Source organism: Pseudopodoces humilis, chromosome 6, assembly GCF_049639895.1.
Source record: "Pseudopodoces humilis isolate 2021_Gansu_Grassland_sample_001 chromosome 6, ASM4963989v1, whole genome shotgun sequence".
Lineage (NCBI taxonomy): Eukaryota > Metazoa > Chordata > Aves > Passeriformes > Paridae > Pseudopodoces > Pseudopodoces humilis.
The window spans coordinates 9,268,480-9,290,829 of NC_142205.1; the positions used below are offsets into that span (position 1 = coordinate 9,268,480).

The 22,350-nt window shown below is 37.2% G+C and overlaps 1 protein-coding gene across 3 annotated transcripts in view; it reads left to right on the forward strand.

The window, feature by feature from the left end:
* The window catches only part of HTT (huntingtin), a 79,839-nt gene that overhangs the window by 51,833 nt on the left and 5,656 nt on the right, over positions 1 to 22,350 (forward strand). For all 3 annotated transcript variants that reach the window (XM_088057012.1, XM_005517876.3, XM_088057013.1), the window contains 25 exons: positions 249 to 390; positions 1,607 to 1,786; positions 3,214 to 3,390; positions 3,632 to 3,708; positions 4,955 to 5,093; positions 6,709 to 6,831; positions 7,638 to 7,851; positions 8,053 to 8,198; positions 8,656 to 8,833; positions 9,125 to 9,220; positions 9,636 to 9,823; positions 10,471 to 10,597; positions 11,453 to 11,553; positions 13,391 to 13,545; positions 13,888 to 14,027; positions 14,192 to 14,274; positions 14,549 to 14,679; positions 14,863 to 14,992; positions 15,758 to 15,913; positions 18,312 to 18,502; positions 18,942 to 19,056; positions 19,295 to 19,508; positions 19,652 to 19,757; positions 21,102 to 21,264; positions 21,901 to 22,061. In XM_088057012.1, coding sequence (XP_087913138.1) covers positions 249 to 390; positions 1,607 to 1,786; positions 3,214 to 3,390; positions 3,632 to 3,708; positions 4,955 to 5,093; positions 6,709 to 6,831; positions 7,638 to 7,851; positions 8,053 to 8,198; positions 8,656 to 8,833; positions 9,125 to 9,220; positions 9,636 to 9,823; positions 10,471 to 10,597; positions 11,453 to 11,553; positions 13,391 to 13,545; positions 13,888 to 14,027; positions 14,192 to 14,274; positions 14,549 to 14,679; positions 14,863 to 14,992; positions 15,758 to 15,913; positions 18,312 to 18,502; positions 18,942 to 19,056; positions 19,295 to 19,508; positions 19,652 to 19,757; positions 21,102 to 21,264; positions 21,901 to 22,061 — 3,633 coding nt within the window. The remainder of the gene's footprint in view (positions 1 to 248; positions 391 to 1,606; positions 1,787 to 3,213; positions 3,391 to 3,631; positions 3,709 to 4,954; positions 5,094 to 6,708; positions 6,832 to 7,637; positions 7,852 to 8,052; positions 8,199 to 8,655; positions 8,834 to 9,124; positions 9,221 to 9,635; positions 9,824 to 10,470; positions 10,598 to 11,452; positions 11,554 to 13,390; positions 13,546 to 13,887; positions 14,028 to 14,191; positions 14,275 to 14,548; positions 14,680 to 14,862; positions 14,993 to 15,757; positions 15,914 to 18,311; positions 18,503 to 18,941; positions 19,057 to 19,294; positions 19,509 to 19,651; positions 19,758 to 21,101; positions 21,265 to 21,900; positions 22,062 to 22,350) is intronic.

A 22,350-nucleotide genomic window follows, 5' to 3' on the forward strand; every position in this document is an offset into this window, starting at 1 on the left:
TGCAACAGCGCGTATTTTTCTTTTACATAACTCATTTAGTTCTTTAGACTGTCTGAAGAAGTAATAAGCAATGCTACAAAAAAATAAAGATCTGATGGGAAGCAAAGTGTCTGCTTCAAGGAAGTGTAATGTTTTAATGAAATTTACAGGGAAAGACATGTCATGTGGGATGCTCCAAGCGCTTTGGTTGTTCATGCTTCAGTAGCCATACTAAAAAATACTAACAACATATAATGTACTTTTTGCAGGCGACACAGCCTTTCTACTACTAAATTGCTTAGCCCTCATATATCTGGAGACAGTGATGAGTCTGACTTGGAATCTAAGCGTGGCATGTGCAATCGTGAGATAGTGAGAAGAGGAGCACTCATTCTCTTTTGTGACTACGTTGTAAGTTTTGAATAAGTTCATCATGCTGACAGTCATTTATTACTGATATGTGTTAACTGAAGAGTGAAGTGTGATAAGTGAAAAATGAAGATCAGTGAAACTAGTAATTTAATTTTCAGATGGTACTTCTGTAAGCTTAGGTATGACCTCATTTGGCATTGTTTTCTGCTCTGAACTGAGAGTTGTCTTGGCTTGTCAAGTTTACCTGGTGGGCAATAGAATTACATTCTGGGTATCACATCCCTTACTTAGGGGGTGCATGGAGCATACTAAGTAGTTGCAAACTTCCCACCATCAGTAGCAGTGCACAGTGTCCAGGAGACAACAAATTTCCATCTCTACACCATAAGAAAAGAGGTATTACATTAAGATTAAAACTTCCATTTTGGTTCTCCGGTGGGAACAATTTCTGTGGCATTGGTCTTTATCTACCTCAATATTATAGTTCAGTTCATTGGGAACTTTTGAAGTGAATCTTGAGTAGTAGGAGCTATTGCACTTGGCTTTGCTCCTCATAACAGTTTTGAGGTAAGGAAACTGCGTTACTTTCAGGTTCAACTGAACAGAAAGCTATATTTAGGAAGCACTTCGAGTGCTAATGGACAGTCACTAGAGTCAGATTAGAGGTCCTCCAAGGTAAAATACTTCAAAACATCTTTACTGAGGTACTGTACAAGCTCTCAGCATTGCCTGGTTAACACTACAGATATGCTCGTATCAACACTGCTTGTGTTGACAAGCCTTTAGAGGTTTGACATTAATTATTGACAGATCTTTTTGGATTTGCTTTCCAGAAATTCTTCATTTTGTGTTAAAGGCCAGTAGTAAAAAGAAATCTTTAAGGAGCCTAAATGAAAATCACATTTTACAAGACAACTCTGTGTGTATGTTTATTTCAAATACCATTGAAACACATTTCATTAAAAGCAGCATCTTTTAATCAACCTTCTTGATTTACTTGTTTCTAACCTGTTTTATAGTGTTTGTAGAAAAATAAGTTGCATGTTCATGGTAAGTACCTTAATTTGCAATGAGAGTAAAACATTTGGAAAATTTATCATGTAAAAATAGTGATGGTGGTATTAAGATATAGACACTCTATGCCATTATTTCAAAATAGCTACAAGCATGACATGAGAAGCTTCATGTTGTGTCATGTTTAGTAATTAAAAACATTGGTGTTACTGCAATCAGATTTTAATTTTTTCCCTTTTAGTGTCAAAACCTACATGATTCAGAACACCTGACCTGGCTTATTGTGAATCATGTTCAAGACTTGATTAATCTGTCCCATGAGCCTCCAGTACAAGATTTTATCAGTGCTGTTCACAGGAATTCAGCAGCCAGTGGTCTCTTCATCCAGGCCATTCAGTCACGCTGTGAGAATCTTGCAGCTGTAAGTTTAACTTCTTGACTTCTTGTAAAGAATAAAGTCGCTTCATGTCAGCGTAAGTTTAACTGATAAATATGCAAAGTTTGACATTTCTGGGTCATTTATCAACTTCTAATTTTATTTTAAAGTCATTTAAAAATGCAAGCAGCAAACCTTATATTAGCAACTTCAGTATTAGATGTGTTCCAGTCCATCAAATCTATGAATTCAGGTGGAGATGGTTAAGATACTTTTCTTCCTTCACGGATATTATCCCCCTTAATCAATATCTGATGGGTAAATTAAAGCTGTAACTTCCAACTTTGATTTCAGGGCCTTAGTAGTATAAGTAGCAAACTAACTACAGAGGCAGGAATAGGAACCAGTCCATCTTCATAGGCCTGGGCAGTATGAAAATGATTTATGAGCTCTTGCCTTCCCCATTGATCTGTTCCGAAAGTTGTAGCCTCTTGATGAGGGAAAACCACTGAGAAATTCAGGGTATTATTTCTGTTGATTATTTTAGTTTTCAAATTAAAAGGAGCAGATGATGTTTTGTAGGGATAAGGTTATATGCATCTCTCTTAATCATGGGAAACATCATTTGCTGGACTATCTGTAGAGGTAATTGTGATTAATGTAGTAATAATCTAGAGATAATTGTGCCACCTGCACCCTGAGTAGCTTCAGTGCTGTTTCCTATCTCTTTCCATTGTCTTTGTGCAAATCTAGGGCAGCTTTAAAGTTACATGATATTAGTCGGAGCTTCAGTAGCTGAGTATCAGCAGAATCAACTAATAAACTGAATATGTTTTAATGGAACATGTAGTCTGTGTGAAATGCTTGGTGATTATCAGGAAAGAGAGTAAAATTAAAATAGCTGGTATTAACAGACTGCTCTAAGCCAAGATTGGTTTAATGAGTCAAACTAGTTTGTGTTTCTGCCTTTCGAATATTAGTGCTGAATTGGTGCTCATATTAAAAAAAAAATGAAATTTAAAAAATTATTTGCGCCCCCTTTGATCCTGAGTTGCTACTGCTGTTTCTTAACATATGCTCAGAAAATCCCCAAAGTTTGTCTGGATTTCTGTACTGTCACATGTCTTGACTATGTACATGTTCCTGCCTTCTTCCAGAAAAAATTGAAGCTTCTCAGTGTTCAAAGTTTTTCGCAATTTCACTTAAATCTGTAGCTTTTTTCCCCCTATAAGTTTTGCTCCCTATGTTTTCTTACTCATGTAAGTGTAAGCTTTTACAATTACACATCAAACAACTTAGTGCTTATATTTATTTAATAACCCAGTAAGTCATTCACACAGAGATGATTATATTGATCAGGTGGTTGTCTGCTTTAGTTTTTTCTAATTGTCTTCCCCTTTACAATCACCATATTCCAAATTGGTTGTAATTTTTTTGTCTGTTTCTCTGTTTTGTGCTGTTTTAACATCTAGCCCACAACTCTGAAGAAGACCTTGCAGTGTTTGGAGGGAATCCACCTGAGCCAGTCCGGGGCTGTGCTGACCCTGTACGTGGACAAGCTGCTGTGCACTCCCTTCCGAGTGCTGGCTCGCGTGGTGGACACCCTGGCCTGCCGCCGCGTGGAGATGCTGCTGGCAGCAACTCTTCAGGTACAGAGAAATCCGTGCCTGGGAAGCACTCTGGGTAGTGCCAGTGTTATCAAGAGCAATGACCTAAAGTACATGAAAATATGATGAAGTAATTTCATCTGATGATTTTTTTTATTTAGTATATAGATACATGAATGCTTATTTCACTTTATCTGCCTGTAACTTTGTTAATCTGGTAAAAATATTTTTTGAGATTTTACATATATCTGTCCTATAAAATTCTTGTGATTCTTTCATATAGAACAGCATTGCTCAGTTACCAGTTGAAGAACTGGATAGAATTCAGGAGTACCTTCAAAACAGTGGATTAGCAGCAAGGTAAATAATACCCGTAATACCATTAAAATGTCAAACTAAGTAATGTTCTGATACAAATTGTTTTAACTCTGTTTTCCCCCATTGTAGCTTTTTTTCTAGAGGTCAGATAGTGGGTTCTTCCTTGGGGGTAAACCAGGAGTAAAGCCTCTCATAAGTTGCTGGCATCTTCTGGCCCAAGGGGCAATTGTGTTGGCTATGTTAAATTAGCAGTAAGAACTACTTAAGAGCTAAGGCAAGCTCTAGAGGGTTGTGTCAAATTCTTTCCTGTATCCTACTCTGTATTTAACTTTGGAGAGACAGCAGCTGCAAATTAATTCCTCAACAAAATCTATTTTACTAAAGCCAACTTTATTTTCCTCAAACTTGCAAAATATTGGCAGTTCAAGGTAAGTGAGGTTAGGGGTTTTTTAGGCTGGTATTTTTTTTCTCCCAGATAGCTGTTAAAAGTTTCAGCTGTTTAGTCTCCTGGCTGTTTCAACTGCTGGTATAAAAAGGAGTAAATTACTAATTTTTTGAAAAACTTCTATTTGATTTTGGAAAGATGCTTATTTACTTCTCTTGTCATTACTGTTTGAGGTTAATATCTATTGAATGAAATAAGTAGGGGAAAAAAGCTAAAATGTGAGACTGAAGTAGATCAATAGTAATGTGCCTACATAGGTAATGTTCTATTTAATTTTTTAAAAAAACTAAAAAAAAAAAAAATAAAGTATTACTTTGTGCAAGTTCTTTTTAGCAGTAGTGGAATTTTTTAAAAATCCAAGTAAAAAAAACTGTACAAAAAAGGGAAAAAAAATCTCTGACACGAACATAAATCCAAAAGCTGGAGTTTTTAGTATAGTGGGGGATCAGTTTTTAAAAATAGAAGTACAGTTTTAGTGGATTTTTGATTAGCATCTGTTAAAATGTATTTTTTGCAGTCAAATAATCTGTACACTAACTTTGATTCTTCTTACTCATTAAAAGATTTGCTGGATAAGGAAAGCTGGATTTTAAGCTTGAGTATATAAGAAATTTTAATGCTAAATTAAATTTAAATCTTTATTTGTTGGTGGTGCTGAGTTAATTAATTTTGGCCTCTGATCCCTGAAGGAAGTTTGCATCATATGACTGCATATATCTATCAGAAAACTGAAGACCCTACTGCTTTTCTGTCTTGGGATTGGAATTGAGTCACTGGATGTCTTTCTGGTTTTAAATTCTGTGCAAAACTAAGCCCTCTGCTGGTGTGCTCTTGTGTTTTCAGACACCAAAGACTCTACTCACTCTTGGATAGGTTTCGTCTTATGGTAGCACCAGACACAACCAGTCCTTCACCTCTGGTGACCTCACACCCACTAGATGGAGAAGACCAACCAGCTTTAGAGAATGTAGTTCTAGACAAAGTAAGATTGTGTTTAGAAAGAGTCATTTAAAAGTGCCTTGGCTATAGACAAGCTTTATTCATTACAAAATATTTAAATGAAGCTTATTTTTACTATACAGTTAATGTTCTCAGGATTGTCGTATTATATCTCAAATATAGATCAGTGATTAATTTCATGTGTGTTGGCTGACTGTTGAACTTAGGATGGATAATTAGCACAAACATAGATGTTTATTATATTGACAATACTGTGAAAAATTCACCAAGTTTGGTTTCTTTGCTCAGCTTTAATGGAAAGATTTATATACAGTTCAATAGAGGAAGATAAATAATCTCATTTTCTTGATGTGTTTTGCTACAGTTACTAGTGTTATTCATTTGCTGAAAGTTGTTGGCTGTCTCTTGGAAATTAAACATAGCTTGTTCAGTTTTTCCTTCGCAGCTTTAAATTACTTTCAGAGTACAATCAAGAATATTGAACTGTTTCTGTCTTTCATGAACTCAGACGTGCTTACAATGTGAAGTGGAAAGCTAAGAGCAAGTCTTGGGGACTTTTGTGTCTTCCTTTTTTCAAGTTTGTCCCGTGGTACAAATAATTTCTCCTTTTCATCCCTCCATGTTCTACAGTGACACACAGTAATAGGAAACTTACGTAACTGAGATGGCAAAAATAATTTGATTAGCTGATAGTTTGGATGAATCTGAGCAGTTACTGCCTTAGGGGAGATGCTGAGACTTGGACAGCAGGAGAAAACGCTGTGCCCAGAAACCATTTGCTACCCATAGCTTTGTCTTCAAATTACCCTAAAAATCTCCTTTGTCTGTCACTGTAAATTCTAACCAAAAGTAGTTTTTGTATGCTTCCCCCACAACTTCTGTATAGTTCACAGAATCATAGAATATCTTACGTTGGAAGGGATTCATAAGGGTCAATGAGTCCAACTCCCTGCTTCTCGCAGGGCTACGTAAAAATAAATCCTGTGGCTAATAGCATTGTCCAGATGCTCCTTCAACAATGACAGGTTTAGTTGTGTTCTAATTAATTAATATCAGCAAATCTGTTTGAGTATTTATAAATATTTATAAAATTATATACACAATGTAGTTACTTATATTTATCATTTACATTTATTATATTTACTGTTTATTTTAATATTTATAATTACTATGTATATATAGTAATAATAATATAATGTTTACTTGAATATTTGAATAATTTTTTTCCTTGGTTATGGTATTGGTTTTTCTGTTATTACTGTTATATTAGTGTGACTACTGAGTATTCCATGCTTTTTTTCTAGATAATCTGCTCAGGTTTAGGATCCTAATACAACTACCTGTGTTATATATTAAGATTCATTTTTCCTCATTTCCTGTCCAGACTTTATGGAAATAGACAATTTGTCACTGAACATCCATTGATCCAGTTTAGGATACTCCATTTCCATTCACCAGTTGTTTGTTTTACCTTGCTTTTTAATTTGAGGTTTTTTTGTGTTTTTTTTTTAATATAATGTAGCCTACGGATGTCTTAGATATTCAATACTAATGAGCAGTTCTCCCTCTGCCCCTCATATACTGCGTTGTTTTCAGAAAACAAGTATGTAATACATTTCTTTTTTTGATCATTAAAGGACTGGTATGTGTCACTAGTGCGGTCACAGTGTTACACCAAGTCTGACTCAGCTCTGCTAGAAGGAGCAGAGCTGGTAAATCGAATTCCTCAGCCTGACCTGAACTCCTTCATGACCAGCAAGGTAACTTTGTCACAAGAAGAGGATGGAGGAATGTATTTACATTTTTAATGGAAACACTTCAAATTTGTATAGTACTGAAATTAATAATATATACTAATAATACTAGCTCACTGAATTTTAGAAACTAAAATAGTAGATATTTGTGTAAAACAGTGGATATCCATATCTAGCAATGTTGCTAATAGTAACTTACTAGTAGTACAGGCTGAATAGATAGAGTGGAAGCAAAGGTTTATTTATGTACTGCAATCAGAATAATCCAATTTTACCATTTTACATAGTCTTTTTTTGCCATACAGTTTCTTCCAAGGACAGCTGTTTCTGTAACCTCTTCAATATCTGTGCTGGATGACTTGTAGTAAGCCAGCAACAGGCCACAGACAGTAAATCTGGCATAAAGGATAACTTATATCCAAGAATGTCTTTTGTTCAAATTCTCACCATGATATTTGCTGCTGATATGCAGAAATAATAGTGGGGAAGCTGTTCCTAAAAGATACTTGACTTGTTTGTTTGAAAACTTATTACTTGAAAGTTCCTTGTGTGTATGTCATCCTTAAGCTTTATTCACACATTGTCCTGAAAATTTGGAATAAGTATGTTGATTTTTCTTTCCACTATGGTACTGGTTGGAATTTAAATTTGGAGCCAATGTGGGCTAAACCACATTGTTACACAATTGAGTAGAGGTGCTCATAATAAGTTAGTTAATCAAAAAAACTGTAAATTTACCACCACATTAGTATGTTAGAATAATACCACCAGATTCTTAGCTTCACTTTAAAAGCAATTTCTTTTTATTTCAGGAATTCAACCTAAGCTTGTTAGCACCTTGTTTAAGCCTTAGCATGAATGAGATCTCAAGGGATCAGAAGAGCAGCCTCTTTGAAACAGCTCGGAGGGTGACTCTGGATCATGTGTCTTCTGCTGTACAAAACCTTCCAGCCAACCACCAGGTTTTTCAACCACTATTGCCAACTGAGCCATCAGCCTACTGGAAAAAGCTGAGCGATATCTTTGGTAATAGAAATAATGGTCTTTTAAAGTTTATTTTCTCCTCTGCAAAGATACTTTACAGATGTCTTGTGAATACATGAACTTTCTATAAAAAAAAATATCAAGGTACCTGGCATAAAAGTGCTTATGAAATAGTTCTGAAAAACATTTAATTGAATGGAAAAAAATTCAAACTGCTAGATTTCATCCAGTCTTATTTTATAGGAGATGAGGTGATGTATCAGTCTGTGATGACACTTTGTCGTGCACTGGCTCAATATTTGTTGTTACTCTCAAAACTACCAGCTGGTCTCCGTGTTCCTCCTGACAAAGAGGATGATATCCTGAAATTCGTAGTGATGTCAGTAGAGGTAAGAAACTACACCATAATTAAAGATGTCATGAAATGTTGGGGGAGGGAACAGCCCTATCTTCATCTGATCACCACTAAGTAATTTTTGATTGGGGCAATTCTTTTGTCTTAACTGTAGAAATTTCTTCAGGTTTTTTTTGTGTTTGACCTGTGCTTGTAAATCAGATCTGGGTTGTGGGACAAGGACAGCTTTATACAAGGAGAGGTTGATTGACTGATGGAATGATGCTGGCATTTGGGAGAACAGGTCCTGTGCTGATTTTTGGGACCCTTAATAAAAAGTATATAAATGTCGTAATTTTCTTGTACTTAAAATAAATAGTGTTCTCTCAGGCAAAAGCCAGTACTGTTTGCTGCTAAACTTTACATTTTGCTGAGATACAAAGTCACCCTTGGTTAGAAGTTGTTCTGTTGTAAGAATTTGCTATTAATGGGAAACTTCTCTTTTCGTACAGGCACTGTCATGGCGTTTAGTGCATGACCAGGTTCCATTAAGTGTAGATCTTCAGGCTGCTCTGGACTGTTGCTGTCTCACACTACAGCAGCCTAGTCTCTGGAGTTTGTTGTCTTCTGCAACTCATGTGACATATGCTTGCTCCTTAATTAACTGCATTAGATTTATCATAGAAGCAGGTGAGTGCAGTTTGATCAGCAAGGAGAAAAATTTTGTTAATAGATTGCCAGTCATCACTGATCAAATGCTGCATGTCTGGAATATCTCATTTGAGTCTTTATTAATTATTTGTTTGACAAATTTAGTTTATACTACTTTAATTTTCCATTTAAAATTTAGTGTGTACTTTTGAACTTGGCAAGTGCCTCTGGTATGTCAAACATTTGACTACTATGTGGTGTTGATTAAAAAATTTTATATGAAATAGGTAATAAATAGCTGTATCATTCAAGTATTTTTCTGCAATTCAGTTGCTGTGGAACCTGGTAATCAACTTCTGAGTCCTGAAAGAAAGAAGAATACTTCAAAACCTTTAAGTGAGGGAGAAATAGATTCAAATGTACAGAGTAAGTAAACAGTAAATTTTGGTTCTGCCTTAAACTTTCACTGAAGAAATGTTTTTCCATTACTATTATTTTTAACAATGAAAGTTTATCTGAGACCTTATTTGTATTTGGTAAATGTCTATTAAAGTAGGTTGCCATATTTTTGACAGGTATAGTTGTTTTGTCTTGAAAATTACATGTTAATGCAAATTTTTCTCTTGGGAGATTCTGTTAGCTGTGCAGCATGCTACAGACAGAGCTTTATAAAGTGTGGGATTTTAAATTTTTAAAATTTCATTATATGTGTCCTTATTCTGGTTTTGTCCTTTTTAATGAACATACTATTTTGTTAAGAATTTTTTGTATTTCTGTCTTATTAAATTATTTGTCTTTTGAGTGGATTCATAAAGCTGAATTTCTTTCTCTCCCAACAAAGAAACAAAACACATTATTGCAGCATGTGAAATGATAGCTGAGATGGTGGAATGCTTACAGACTGTCTTGTCGCTGGGGCACAAAAGAAACAGCAGCATCCCTGCATTTCTCACTCCTGTCCTCAAGAACATCATCATCAGTTTAGCAAGGCTGCCTCTAGTGAATAGCTACACCAGAGTACCTCCTTTGGTATGTTTATTATGCTTTGCTTTCAGGACTTTAAAAGTTATTCAATAACTTTGAAAACCAAACATGATGAAACATGAAACATGATGAAGTTCTACAACAGTAGGATTTCAGCTTTAACCTGGTTTGATCAATCAGGTTTTTTTTGAACACTGAGTAACAACATGTGCAAGGCCATTCCTCTGTTTCTCAGTGTTGTGTTTTTGAGGGGATGTCAAAACATAACAATTTCTTTAGCTGAAACTTTTTTGCCCCCTCTCTTATGTATCAGTGTGCTTTTTCAGACATCGATAGCATGTGAACTGTCTTCCTTGAATTCCACTTCAGCATAATTTCTGCATGGTCTCTAAAATGAAATATGTGACAGGAACTTACTTGCTTCTGTATCTAAACTTGGACCATAAAACTGGATAATTAATTTACAGTGGGGAGTATGGAAAAGTAGATGTAAAAGATCCTGAAATATAAAACAGGGTGTACATTGTATGTAAGTTTTGTTAGATGTTCCATCTTCCTTTGGGTGTTTTTCTGTTTGGAGAACTACTTTTTTTTACTGATGTCTTGTTGCCTTTTAATGCCTGTATATTTAGAGCTGTAATATAAATACTGTATCTGGTTTGGATAATTAAACTTTCATTATATTTCTTTAGGTCTGGAAATTAGGCTGGTCACCAAAGCCTTTAGGTGACTTTGGCACAGTTTTTCCTGAAATTCCAGTAGAATTTCTTCAAGAAAAGGAAATTTTTAAGGAGTTCATCTATCGCATTAATACACTTGGTATGTGCAAATGTAAATGAATACATTTGGTTCTTATTGGGCATTTAACTGTGTTCTGAAACTACTGAATAACTGTATCTGAAACTGTTTGCTCACTTTTGTTGCTTATGTGGAAGACATAATATTTCAGAGCAGGTTAGTAATTTTGCTGCAGTAATTCTTACATTTTGTTCAATGAAGAGAATAAATTATAGAAATAAAGCCAAAAGTTATTCCAGCTCAGGGAGATTTCAGTGTGTTCTTGCAGAATGACCACTTGTTTTCTGGAGCATACGCTTGACAGCATGTTTGAGAATATTTTGCTTCCCTCACACTTTTTTCTATTAATGCATGGTATGCAGTCCTGTGATAAGATACCTTGGTAGCCTACCTTCAGCTCAGACATCAGATGTTTGGGCTGGTCTAGAAGATCTTGAAAGAATCCTTCCAACCCAAACCATTTTATGGGTGTCTTAGCACAATGTTTCCAGTTCTCTCAACCTTCTTGGAGCTGAAGGAAAGGAGCTGTGGTGTTGTTCTCTGCCATTCCATCCACCTAGTAGATCACAGAATCACAGAATGAGCTGAATTAGGGACCCACAAGGATGATTGAGTCCCTGCTCCTGACCCTGCACAGCACCATCCCCAAGAGTCACACCATGGGGCTGAGGGTACTGTCCAAACACTTGGTAAAGTCTGTCAGGCTTGGTACTGTGACCACTTCCCTGGTGAGCCTGTTTCATTGCAAAAAATGCCAAAATGAATGGGAAGTGGTACAAAACTAAATCTGTGAAAACAATGTACCTGTTTTTAAATGTTGTTCCTTGTTTAAATGTGTATTGAGACATAAATGGCTATCTCTGAGTGTTTCTGTAGGATGGATCAGCCGTACCCAGTTTGAAGAGACTTGGGCTACTCTGCTTGGTGTGCTCGTAACTCAACCCATTGTAATGGACCAAGAGGAAAACCAGCAAGAGGTAATGTCATTCATTGTATTTTTTAAATGAAATTTTACTTAAACCAAGAAAAGTGGTTTATTACAGTTTATTAATAAAACTGTAAAGCAGAAAATAAGTGACTAACACTAAGGGATTTTTTCTATTTCCTTTTTCTCATAACATGGTGAGTTCAGACACATCCATCTTCTGGCTTAGAGCCTCTGCAAGCATGCAAATAGGGAGGAAAAAAATTATTTAAGCTGTTTCAACTCTTTATTAGTACATCACTCAATACAGGTTGTGTTTGTTTTTTTTTGGTAAGATTTTTGACTAGAAATTAATTGACCTGAAGATGCATGTTCATGTGTCTTGCTCCTACTTGTAGACTGTATATTGGATATCTGGGCTTCTAGCTCAGATAAATGTTCAAAATTCAGTGGAGAGCATTTGGGGATCAGAGTTGAAGAAATTTATAGCACAATTTGTGTCCAATTTATATACCAAAATATATGTATTTATATATCAATTCCTGTAACAAATATTTCTGTCCAAGAGCAGCAACAAAACTGGGGCTGAGGGGGCTGGGGGTGTTTCGTCTCAGGAAGAAGAGGTTCAGGGGGATCCTCATCACTCTCCACCACTACCTGAAAGGAGGGTGTAGCCAGGTGGGGATTGGTCTTGTCTGCCACCTCTCAAGTGAACTCCTTAAGTTGCACCAGGGGAGGTTCAGATTGGATATTAGGAAAATAATTTTCACTGAAAGAGGGGTTAGGCATTGGAATAAGTTTCCCAGGGAAGTGGTGGAGTCACTTTTTGAAAGTGTTCAGCAGGGGTCTGGATGTGGCACTTAGGGACGTGGTCTAGGGGTGATTATGATGGTGCCGGATTAATGGTTGTACTGGATGGTCTCTGAAGGTCTCTTCCAACCTGGATGGTTCTGTGAAAAGTCAAGATGAGAATGAACTTGGCTGTCATGAAAGAGATTTTCCCTCTTCAGCTGTGTTAAACTGCTAGCAAACTTACTTTACTAGGTTCTAGTTCTTTGACCTGAAAGATTATTTTCCTGGCTGGTCCTGATGGTAGGTGCAGGGCCTAAAGCAGTTTGAAGAATTCAGAGGACAAAGTGTGGACCCTGAGTAGCAGACAGAGGGGTTTGCTTCCCTTGCTTCCTAGGTGTCAGACTGCAAAAAGGAACAGGGAATCATCATCCCTCTTCCCTGGGTTAGCATTTTCTATTAGTTATACAGGCTTGGATGTCTTGACTTAACTGTTTTCTGCATAATGGCCATGTTGGGTCAGACTTAGGGCAATCTAGCTATTGGTTGTTCCTTATTTGTCATGTAGAGAGTATTTGTGGAACAAGAATAACATTGCTCCCATGCTTTCCAAGGCACACCAGTATGTTCAAAATTGCAAATATTTTAAGTGCTGTTGTAAATTTCAGTATGTTAATATTTTCTGCAATAATTTTTTTTTTTGAAAGTTCAACATTGGTTACCATCTTATATCTTCTAAAAAGGATCAGATGCTTTTGTGGTCTGATGCTTTGTTTCAACAAGTAACTAATGCATAGCTGCAAAGAAAGAAGCTAAACATTTTTTTAAAAGTTCCAAAATGGACATCTTGAGGTTTTAATGCTGTTGGGACATGAGAGGATACATGCAGAGTGACTGATGAGAAGGAAGGGTGTGTTGCTGCTGCAGTCAATGCTTTGTGTGCATTGTTTATGTCACATAGATTTCTGGATGGGAAGAAGAGTAGGTGTCAGGCTTATTAATGATAATTTAGTGAAACCTGACAAACTGATATTCAGAGCTTTTGGGATTTTTGATTTTTTATTTTTAACAATTCAAATTACAGTGAGTTCATTTTACAGGAAGATACAGAGAGGACCCAAATCAATGTCCTTGCAGTGCAAGCCATAACCTCCCTGGTGCTGAGTGCAATGACCATACCCGTTGCAGGCAATCCAGCAGTTAGCTGTTTGGAGCAGCAGCCCCGTAACAAAGCTTTAAAAGCTCTGGACACAAGGTATTTGTTTTCACTTGTTTTCAAATTAAATGAAAACTTGTGGTTAAATGACAGTTACTTAGTCTAGTTATAGCAAAAATATGTGTAGAAGAATATATATATGGATCTGTTTACACAGAAGTTGCATGGACTTAGCATTGTGAACCTGCTGACTTAAAAGGTTATGTGAAAAAGATAATACCTTAAAATCTAGTAAACAGTAGTACAGAACGTATTTTTCAACATTTTCATTTCCCTAATACTGAAAATGAGCATAGACACATAACATTACAGAGTAAGCCAGACTTGCACAGAACTGTTAAAGGAAAAATCTGCTAAAATTGATTTCTCTTGGGTTTTTAGGTTTGGGAGGAAGCTAAGTGTTATCAGGGGGATTGTTGAACAGGAAATCCAGGCAATGGTGTCTAAGAGAGATAATATTGCTACTCATCACTTATACCAAGCCTGGGACCCTGTTCCATCACTTTCTCCTGCAACTACAGGTAAGTATTTGTGGGAGAGAAGGGGAGACTGAATTTCTTTTGCATTTAAAAAGTGGAAAAGGTACTCTCAGAAAAATTTTAAATCCAGTTTGCAGGAAATGAAGTCATTTTCATGTGTGCTTTGTTATGCACTTTTTAAAAATTCATCTTGTGTTTTGTTACAGGTGCTCTTATCAGCCATGAGAAACTCTTACTGCAGATCAATACTGAACGAGAAATAGGAGATATGGATTATAAATTGGGACAGGTTTGTTAAAAGCTCAACTTTAAATTTTATTTTTTTTACATTTCTTCCAGTTCTGAAAAATTAGTTAAGAAGCATTGCTTGACATCAAATAGAAACTGAAACTCTGAGTGATGCAGGGTAGATAATAACTGGATGTCTCTTCAACCAGAAGACTGTGTGTTCCTGTCATTTAAATGGAAAATATATTTGGTTTCTAAGATTTTCCTAGGCTGACTACTGGGGTGTTAAGTTCACTTCTTTACTACTTGTTTTTCTCTTTTGTGTGTGTTGCAAGGTCTCTATACATTCCATATGGTTAGGAAATAATATCACTCCCTTGAGAGAAGAAGAGTGGGGTGAGGATGAAGAAGATGAGAATGATGTACCCGCTCCTTCCTCACCACCAACCTCTCCTATCAACACTAGGTATCTTGGTTTTTTTCTCTTCTCTCTTTTGAGTGATAGATAAGGTTTTATTTCTTCATATTGAGTTCAAGAAGCTGGGTTTATAAATTGGATGCTGGTAAATAACTGTATTATTTCAAATCAAGCATTTTAGCAGGGCTTAAGAAAATTGCTATTTTAACACTTGTTTAATGTTCCTTGCAGGAAACACCGGGCTGGTGTAGATATCCATTCTTGTTCTCAGTTCTTGCTTGAACTGTACAGTCAGTGGATATTGCCATCCAACCCCAGCAAGAGAACACCAGTTATTTTGATCAGTGAAGTGGTGCGATCAGTAAGTCTGAATTATTATTCAGTATATGTTACCAAGTGTTCAGAGCTAAGCAGCATTTATAAAGCATCTTTTAATGCATGGAAGACACAGAATTTTCTTGGCAGTGTTACTCCGTGGTCAGAACAGAAACACAACTTGAGTAACTACAGCATTATACTGATTTAAGCTATGTAAGCAACTGGATAGCTATTCTGCTGCTGTATTATAAACACTTTATTGTTATTTAATGACAGTTGATATTTTACTACTGCTTGGTGAAGCAAGATTTGTTTATCCTATCCCTTTGTAAAAAATGAAGATGGAACAACAGTGTATTTGAGAATTAATTTGCTTATTAAGTGTAGAAGCAAAACTGAAGAACACAGGTGTGGAATGTATCTTGACAGCCATTTTTCACTAGCATTCTTATGACTTAAAATGAAACTGTCCTTGCAAGAGAAGTATGTGCTCTGTGTTTTGGGATGGTTTAGTACATTGTAAATAGCAATGTTTGTTCATGTCCCAGAGTTACTTACTATAGTGGCTTTGATTCTGTAAAACTTTCGGTAGAAAGGACCTCTTGGAGGTCATTATTATCTGAGATGAATGGTGGAATTAATTTTGGACAACAATAGTTAATAGTTATTTCAGACCCTTGAGTAAATGTTTACACATTTAATAGATCAACTGAGGAATCTTTTGCTCACAATTATTATAGAAGGGAGAGTCAATTTTTGGCTGTCTGCTAATGTGATTTTTTTATATTCAATTCTAATTTCCATACAGCTTTTGGCAGTGTCAGACTTATTTACAGAAAGGAATCAGTTTGAGATGATGTACACAACACTGACAGAGTTGCGAAAGGTGCATCCATCAGAAGATGAGATTCTTGTACAGTATTTGATACCAGCTACTTGTAAAGCTGCTGCTGTTCTTGGAATGGTAAGAAATTCTCAGAAAGTTCATTGCAAATTCATGAGTGTTTAGGCTAACTCAGCTTCTGCTGCAAAACCTGGTGTACTTGGTAAGGATGGTTTGTCTCTAAGAATATCCTTTAGCTGATCTGCATGGCTCTAAGAACTAACAGGATATGTATTCACATTTTGCAAACATTATCTCCAATTGCCATGTATTTAAACAGAAAGTGTTTGGTTTGATTTTTTTTTTGAGGTTTGAGAATAATTTAATATGCTTTTTGGTTTGTCTTATTCTGTTCAGTGTTGCCTTTGCCCTAGACTCCTCATTTGTTACATTTCAGGCCAAAAATGAGGACTTGTGGAACAGCTTTTGCTAGATTTGTATTACTGGTGAACGGCTGTAATCTCATGGGAGTCTGGGACAGTGCATGTGATGAATATATAGCCCCAGATAGTCTGGTATCCCTTTTCTTTCCCTCACTCTTCCCTCCACTGCATCATTCTGTCTCGAAATGTGTAGACCAGAAGTACTTTCCAGTGAACATTTCAGAGTAGAATTATTTAAGGAAAAAAAAATAAATTACAAATCATTTTGGAAGGAGTTAGCACTTCTAGGAACTCTCAGACTAGCATAAAGCTATATGGGTAATAGCAGTAAAAGAAATTCTGAAAGGCTTTTAGGGTGGGGCTTTCAGCAGCAGCAACTGTGTAAGGGAAGGCTGGGAAGATGATGGCAAACGTACAGAAACAGTTTTAGAGATCAGCTTCTTCTGACTAGGCTGTCATTTCCCACTCAGTGAGCTAATTACACCTTCTCACAAGCAAACAGCTGAATATAACAGCTTGGTTGACACTTAAAAAACAAGAAGTTGATTCCATCAAGAGTTGCTTGTTGTTCTATGCTCAGTTATATAGAAAATCTGCTTAGAAAGAGCAACTAGAGAGCAGACACTATCTCAAACTGGCCTGTGTCTTAGATACTTTGTGAGTAAAGCAACAAGGTAAAGCAAGTAATTACTACTAATTACTTAGATAGTAAGGAAAAGACTTTCCAAAATTAAAATTTGGAATAGATTTTGCATATTCAAGTAAGTTGTGGTGCTTGACAACAGGGAGTGGAGTATCTGATACTAGTTTGACTTGTGAATACTGAACATAAAATTGTGGAATCATTTAGGTTGGAAAAAACCCTTAAGATCATTGAGTCCAACTGTTGACCTAACTAAACCATTTCCCTAAGGATGGAGGGAGCCTAAGGAGGTTCAGGGAGGACCTTATGACTCTCCACAACTTTTTGAAAGTTAGTGGCAAAGCAAGGGTCAGTCTTTTCTCTCAGGTGACAGGACAAGAGGAAATGGCTTCAGGTTGTGCCATAGGAGATTTGGGATGGCTATTAGGAAGAATTTCTTCACTGAAAGGGTAGTTAAGCATTGGAACAGGCTGCCCAGGGAAGTGGTAGAATCCCTGGAGATGGTCAAGAAATGACTGGACATGGCACTCAGTGCTGTGGTTTAATTGATGGCGGTGCTTTGGACTCTGTGATCTTGGAGGTCTTTGTCAACCTTGATGGTTCTGTGAAGTACAAGATGACAGCCACTACCCTGGTCCTGCTGGACCCACTACTGCTGACCCAGGCCAGGAGCCATTGGCCTTCTTGGCCACCTGGGCACACCTGGCTCGTGTTCAGCCACTCTCAACCAGCACCCCCAGGTCCTTTTCCACCGGGCCCTTTCCAGCCACTGCCCCAGCCTGTAGTGCTGCAGGGGTTGTTGTGACCTGGGGGCAGGACCTGGCACTTGGCCTTGCTGAACCTCAGCCCCCTGGGCCCACTGATCCAGCCTGTCCAGATCCCTCTGCAGAGTCTTCCTCACCTCCAGGAGATCAACATTCCTGCCCAGCTGAGAGTACACTTGATTCCCTCATCCAGATCACAGGATTGGAGGAGGGAAAGATGTTTAGGTCTGAGTACCAGTGGTCTCAGAGAACAAATAAATGGAATGATGTGCTATGAGTTGAGTAGATAGATAGTGGATGGCAGAGTATAGTTGTCTTGTGCCAGTCTGTTTCAGAGGGAATCATCCTATGTACTTAGCTGGAAAGCCAGAAATTTCAATCATTCAAGTCCTGTATTAATAGCACGTACTATTTACTGAACTAATCCTTATTTCGTTTGGGTTTTTTTTTATTTTAAATTGTGATAACTTGATACAAATAAAACAAAGCAGCATTAGTTTCCTAGTTAATCTACAGCTCATGTCTTGTCTGTATTGGTCTTGTGATATTTATTCAGTCATTTAAACCAGGCTCTGGTTCGCTCACTATTTTCTGCTCTTCAGTTTGCTCCAAGTATTTCCAAATGACAGGACTTTCCAGTATTTAAACCAGTGTTGACTTCTAATGAATACTCTTGTTGGATATATTAGGATAAAGCTGTGGCTGAACCAGTAAGTCGGCTGCTGGAATCAACCCTAAGAAGCACCCATATGCCAAGTCGGATTGGAGCTCTGCATGGAATTCTTTATATCCTTGAGTGTGACTTGCTTGACGAGACAGCAAAGCAACTCATTCCAATTATCAGCGAGTATCTGCTCTCCAATTTGAGAGGAGTAGCACAGTAAGACTCTTCTCCCTTTCCCCTGGCTCCAAACTGTTGCATATTTATGTGTGAACAAAAGGGCTCTCTGTTGTTGGCGGTTGCCAGTACATTTTAGAGCAGGCTGTTGTATCAAGCAGGTTTTGGCATTTTCATTGAAAATATCATCCAATTTTAGGTTTAATTTACGGAGCGAAATGATATTTGAGGGTGAGAAAACTGTTTGATAGTACAGGCTTTTGTGTCTTTGGTAAATTGTGTTACTTAAATCTAATTTTTCTGTCATTTTCATGATAATCAACGTTCTCTTATGGCATCTCAGCAATACTTTCTGTGATTTTAAAAAGGTCTTACATTTCATGTTCAAAAATACTTTGTATTTCTAGAAATCGTTTATAGTGTCTCTGTTTGTGACCTAAACAACTTTGGTGTGACCACTATTGTTTTTGCTCATTTGCAGTTGTGTGAATATCCATAACCAAGAGCACATTTTGGTAATGTGTGCAGCTGCTTTCTATTTGATCGAGAATTACCCACTTGATGTAGGGCCTGAATTCTCTGCAGGAATTATACAGGTGTGTATGTTGTGATGCCTCTAGTTAGTTGTGTAACCTGAGATTGCCACATAGCTGTCTTACATATATGTCCATATGTATGGACGCCTCATACACCCAACACTCATACATAAACCCAAAAGCATACATATACATGTGTTAATACCTGATACTGTTCCATACTATTGTGGTATGGTGCTAGAAGATGACCTTAAGTACACCTCAAAACTAAGTAGTTGGCTTTTTTGCTTTATTTCAGATGTGTGGAGTCATGGTATCTGGAAATGATGAATCAACACCATCCATTATTTATCACTGTGTCCTGAGAGGGTTGGAACGACTCCTCCTTTCAGAGCAGCTTTCCAGGCTGGACAGTGAGTCGCTGGTTAAACTGAGTGTTGACAGGGTGAATGTGCAGAGCCCCCACAGAGCCATGGCAGCCCTGGGATTAATGCTGACTTGCATGTACACAGGTATTCACTTTTTTATGCTTCTGATGTGCTGGGAGACTGGCTTACTAACAGTGCTAATTTTCTTAATTTACTTTTGTTACTGAGAGTAGAAGTAGTGTATTTTAACGTCCACAGTGAACTTGTAACAAATTATTTTGCTTTAGGAAAGGAAAAAATCAGCCCCAGCCGTATCCCAGATGCAAATCCCGGTGCTCCTGACAGTGAATCTGTGATTGTCGCTATGGAACGAGTATCTGTCCTTTTTGATAGGTAAGAGGACAAAACGTGTAAATGGTGCTCTGGGAGGGAAATGATTTTTGTATCTGTGTGGTCACTTCCCTATTTGATGGTTCTTACAGTTATTAATTAACGATGTTTCTCTACTTACTATTGCTTAAAAGTTACACTCCTGGTATACACAGTAACACTGATGAAATTGCTGAAGGCAGCACAAATGTGCAGGAATGTAAATGAAAACCAGACATGTCCTAACTGATACTGTGTGTTGCACAAACCATAATACTTCATAAATGTATTTCCAGCTCCCTTCAGGTCAAACTCTTAAGTGCTTTTCGGGATGTCTCCTACATAATCAAGGATATAACTACAGTTTACAGGAAATAATCTTTCAAACCACCCTAAGAGTTTAAAAGTTTTCCCCCCTTCCCCCCTCACAAGAGTTGTTCTTTCTGAGGCTGTTAAGTAATTGCAGTGGAAGGATACAGTAAAACTTCTGTATTCACATGGAACTCATTAACGGTAACATTTCAAAACCACTGTTTTGATCTGACAATCTCAAGCTGTCTTATGTGAGTATAGCTTGTTAGATTTTGTGTACTAGTTTGTGGATAATGGTTTACATTTTTTAAAGTGTTCAGTGGTTTTTCCATAAAACTGGAGGAGGATTTCACTTCTGCACTTGGTGAGAACAGAACTAGAGCAGTACTTGAGTGTTTTTGAATGTATCACTTCGAAGAGCTAGCAAAACAAATGTGACTGCTACAAGCAAAAAATAACTTTCGCAGGGAAGAATCACATGATTGTAACTTGATCTTGACACATCAACAGATGCAGCTTTTCTTAGAAAGACTTTCCAATTGGTGTTATTTAAACAAAATTGTCTGTAGGTTGGAGTATCTTTCCCCACTTTACACAGCAACACAACTTGCTTTTCATGTTTGATATGTTGGTCATTCTGATCTTAAATAAAAAATGCCAAAATGTTATGAATGAAAACTAGTGTTCTGCTTATAAATGCAGATAACTAGAAGGAGTGATGTCCCTGTCCTTTTTTGTTCTTGTTTAGATTTTTGAGCATTCCAGTTGGTAAGTCTCATCTCTGATGCAATTCCAGACCTTCAAAAAATGTGACTATTTAAAAAAGTAAAAAGGAGTGTGTGGGGTAAGGACACACCTGTAACAGCTTCTGACAGCTTTGGGTCTATCTCTTTGGGTAGTCTGTTATTAAGATTACATGAAGATTTAGATTAATCGGAGACCTTGCCTACTCAGAGATGAAAGTAAAATGTTCTTTCCATTGCCAGTTAAATTGGAAAAGAACAATATATGTATTGGAATTCAATCATAAAATATTTATTTTTTTATTATTTTCAGGATCAGGAAGGGATTTCCTTTTGAAGCTCGAGTAGTGGCTCGGATTCTTCCACAGTTCCTTGATGATTTCTTCCCCCCGCAAGATGTAATGAACAAAGTCATTGGGGAATTTCTGTCCAATCAGCAGCCATACCCACAATTCATGGCAACAGTAGTTTATAAGGTAGTATTGATACATTTCTTTTTCTTAAATGTTTCAGAAAATTTCTAAATAATTGACAGCTCAGCCAAAGGACCATATACGACTTTTATTAGATCTAACAAACCATTTATGGCAATTGAGCTGTCCTGCTGTGAGCTCTGGCTTCCAGGCATCATCAAGGGCTAGAATTGCCATGTCACCTGGAGGCCAAAGCTCACAGCAGGACAGTTCAGTCACTGCTAATGAGAAAATAAAGAGAAAATTAATGGTTGTGATCCTGGTGCTCAAATTCTAGATCTGAGTGAGCCAACATCTTGTGAACCCAACAGGCAAACCCCTGTGGCCTCAGCTGGACTTCTGGGCTTTTGGCTCTCAGCACCTACTGGACTTGGCATCACTGGAGAGTGCATGTGCACAGCACATGTGATTTATGAAAAACAGAGACACCACACAAGTTATATATTTCTATGTGATTACTTCAGTTTGGCACATTTGTCATGAGTCCAGTTGAATAATTCATTAGACTCAGAGATGTCTTCAGGAATCCAGTTTGTGGCCCTCAGAGCTTTGTAGCCAGAGAGAACCTTTACAAGAGAAACTGAACATTTTCCCATATCTATCCACCATGTCTTTATTCTTGTGTACAATATTTTGCAGGTGTTCCAGACACTGCATAGCACTGGACAATCCTCAATGGTCCGTGACTGGGTGATGCTCTCTCTCTCTAATTTCACACAAAGAACACCCGTGGCAATGGCAATGTGGAGTCTTTCCTGTTTTTTTGTCAGTGCTTCCACCAGTCAATGGATTTCAGCAATGTATCCTAAAAAGATTGAATGTGTGCCATTTCTGGGTAATTATAGTATAAAGCCTTGAAGGATTAGAGTACAAGTGTAAGACACAAAAAAGTCAGTTTTACTGCAGATAGTAATGGTGTATATTGCTTCGTGCTCTTGGTACCTCGAGTTTGTGGGGAAAAAAGAGAACATCTAAACAGATTATGAGAACAAAGTTATCTCAAACTACTGCTTTAAGATCAGTTCCTTTTGACTATACAAGATGATTGGGAAAGTCCTTACTTTGAAGACTTCTTAAAAGCTTCACCAA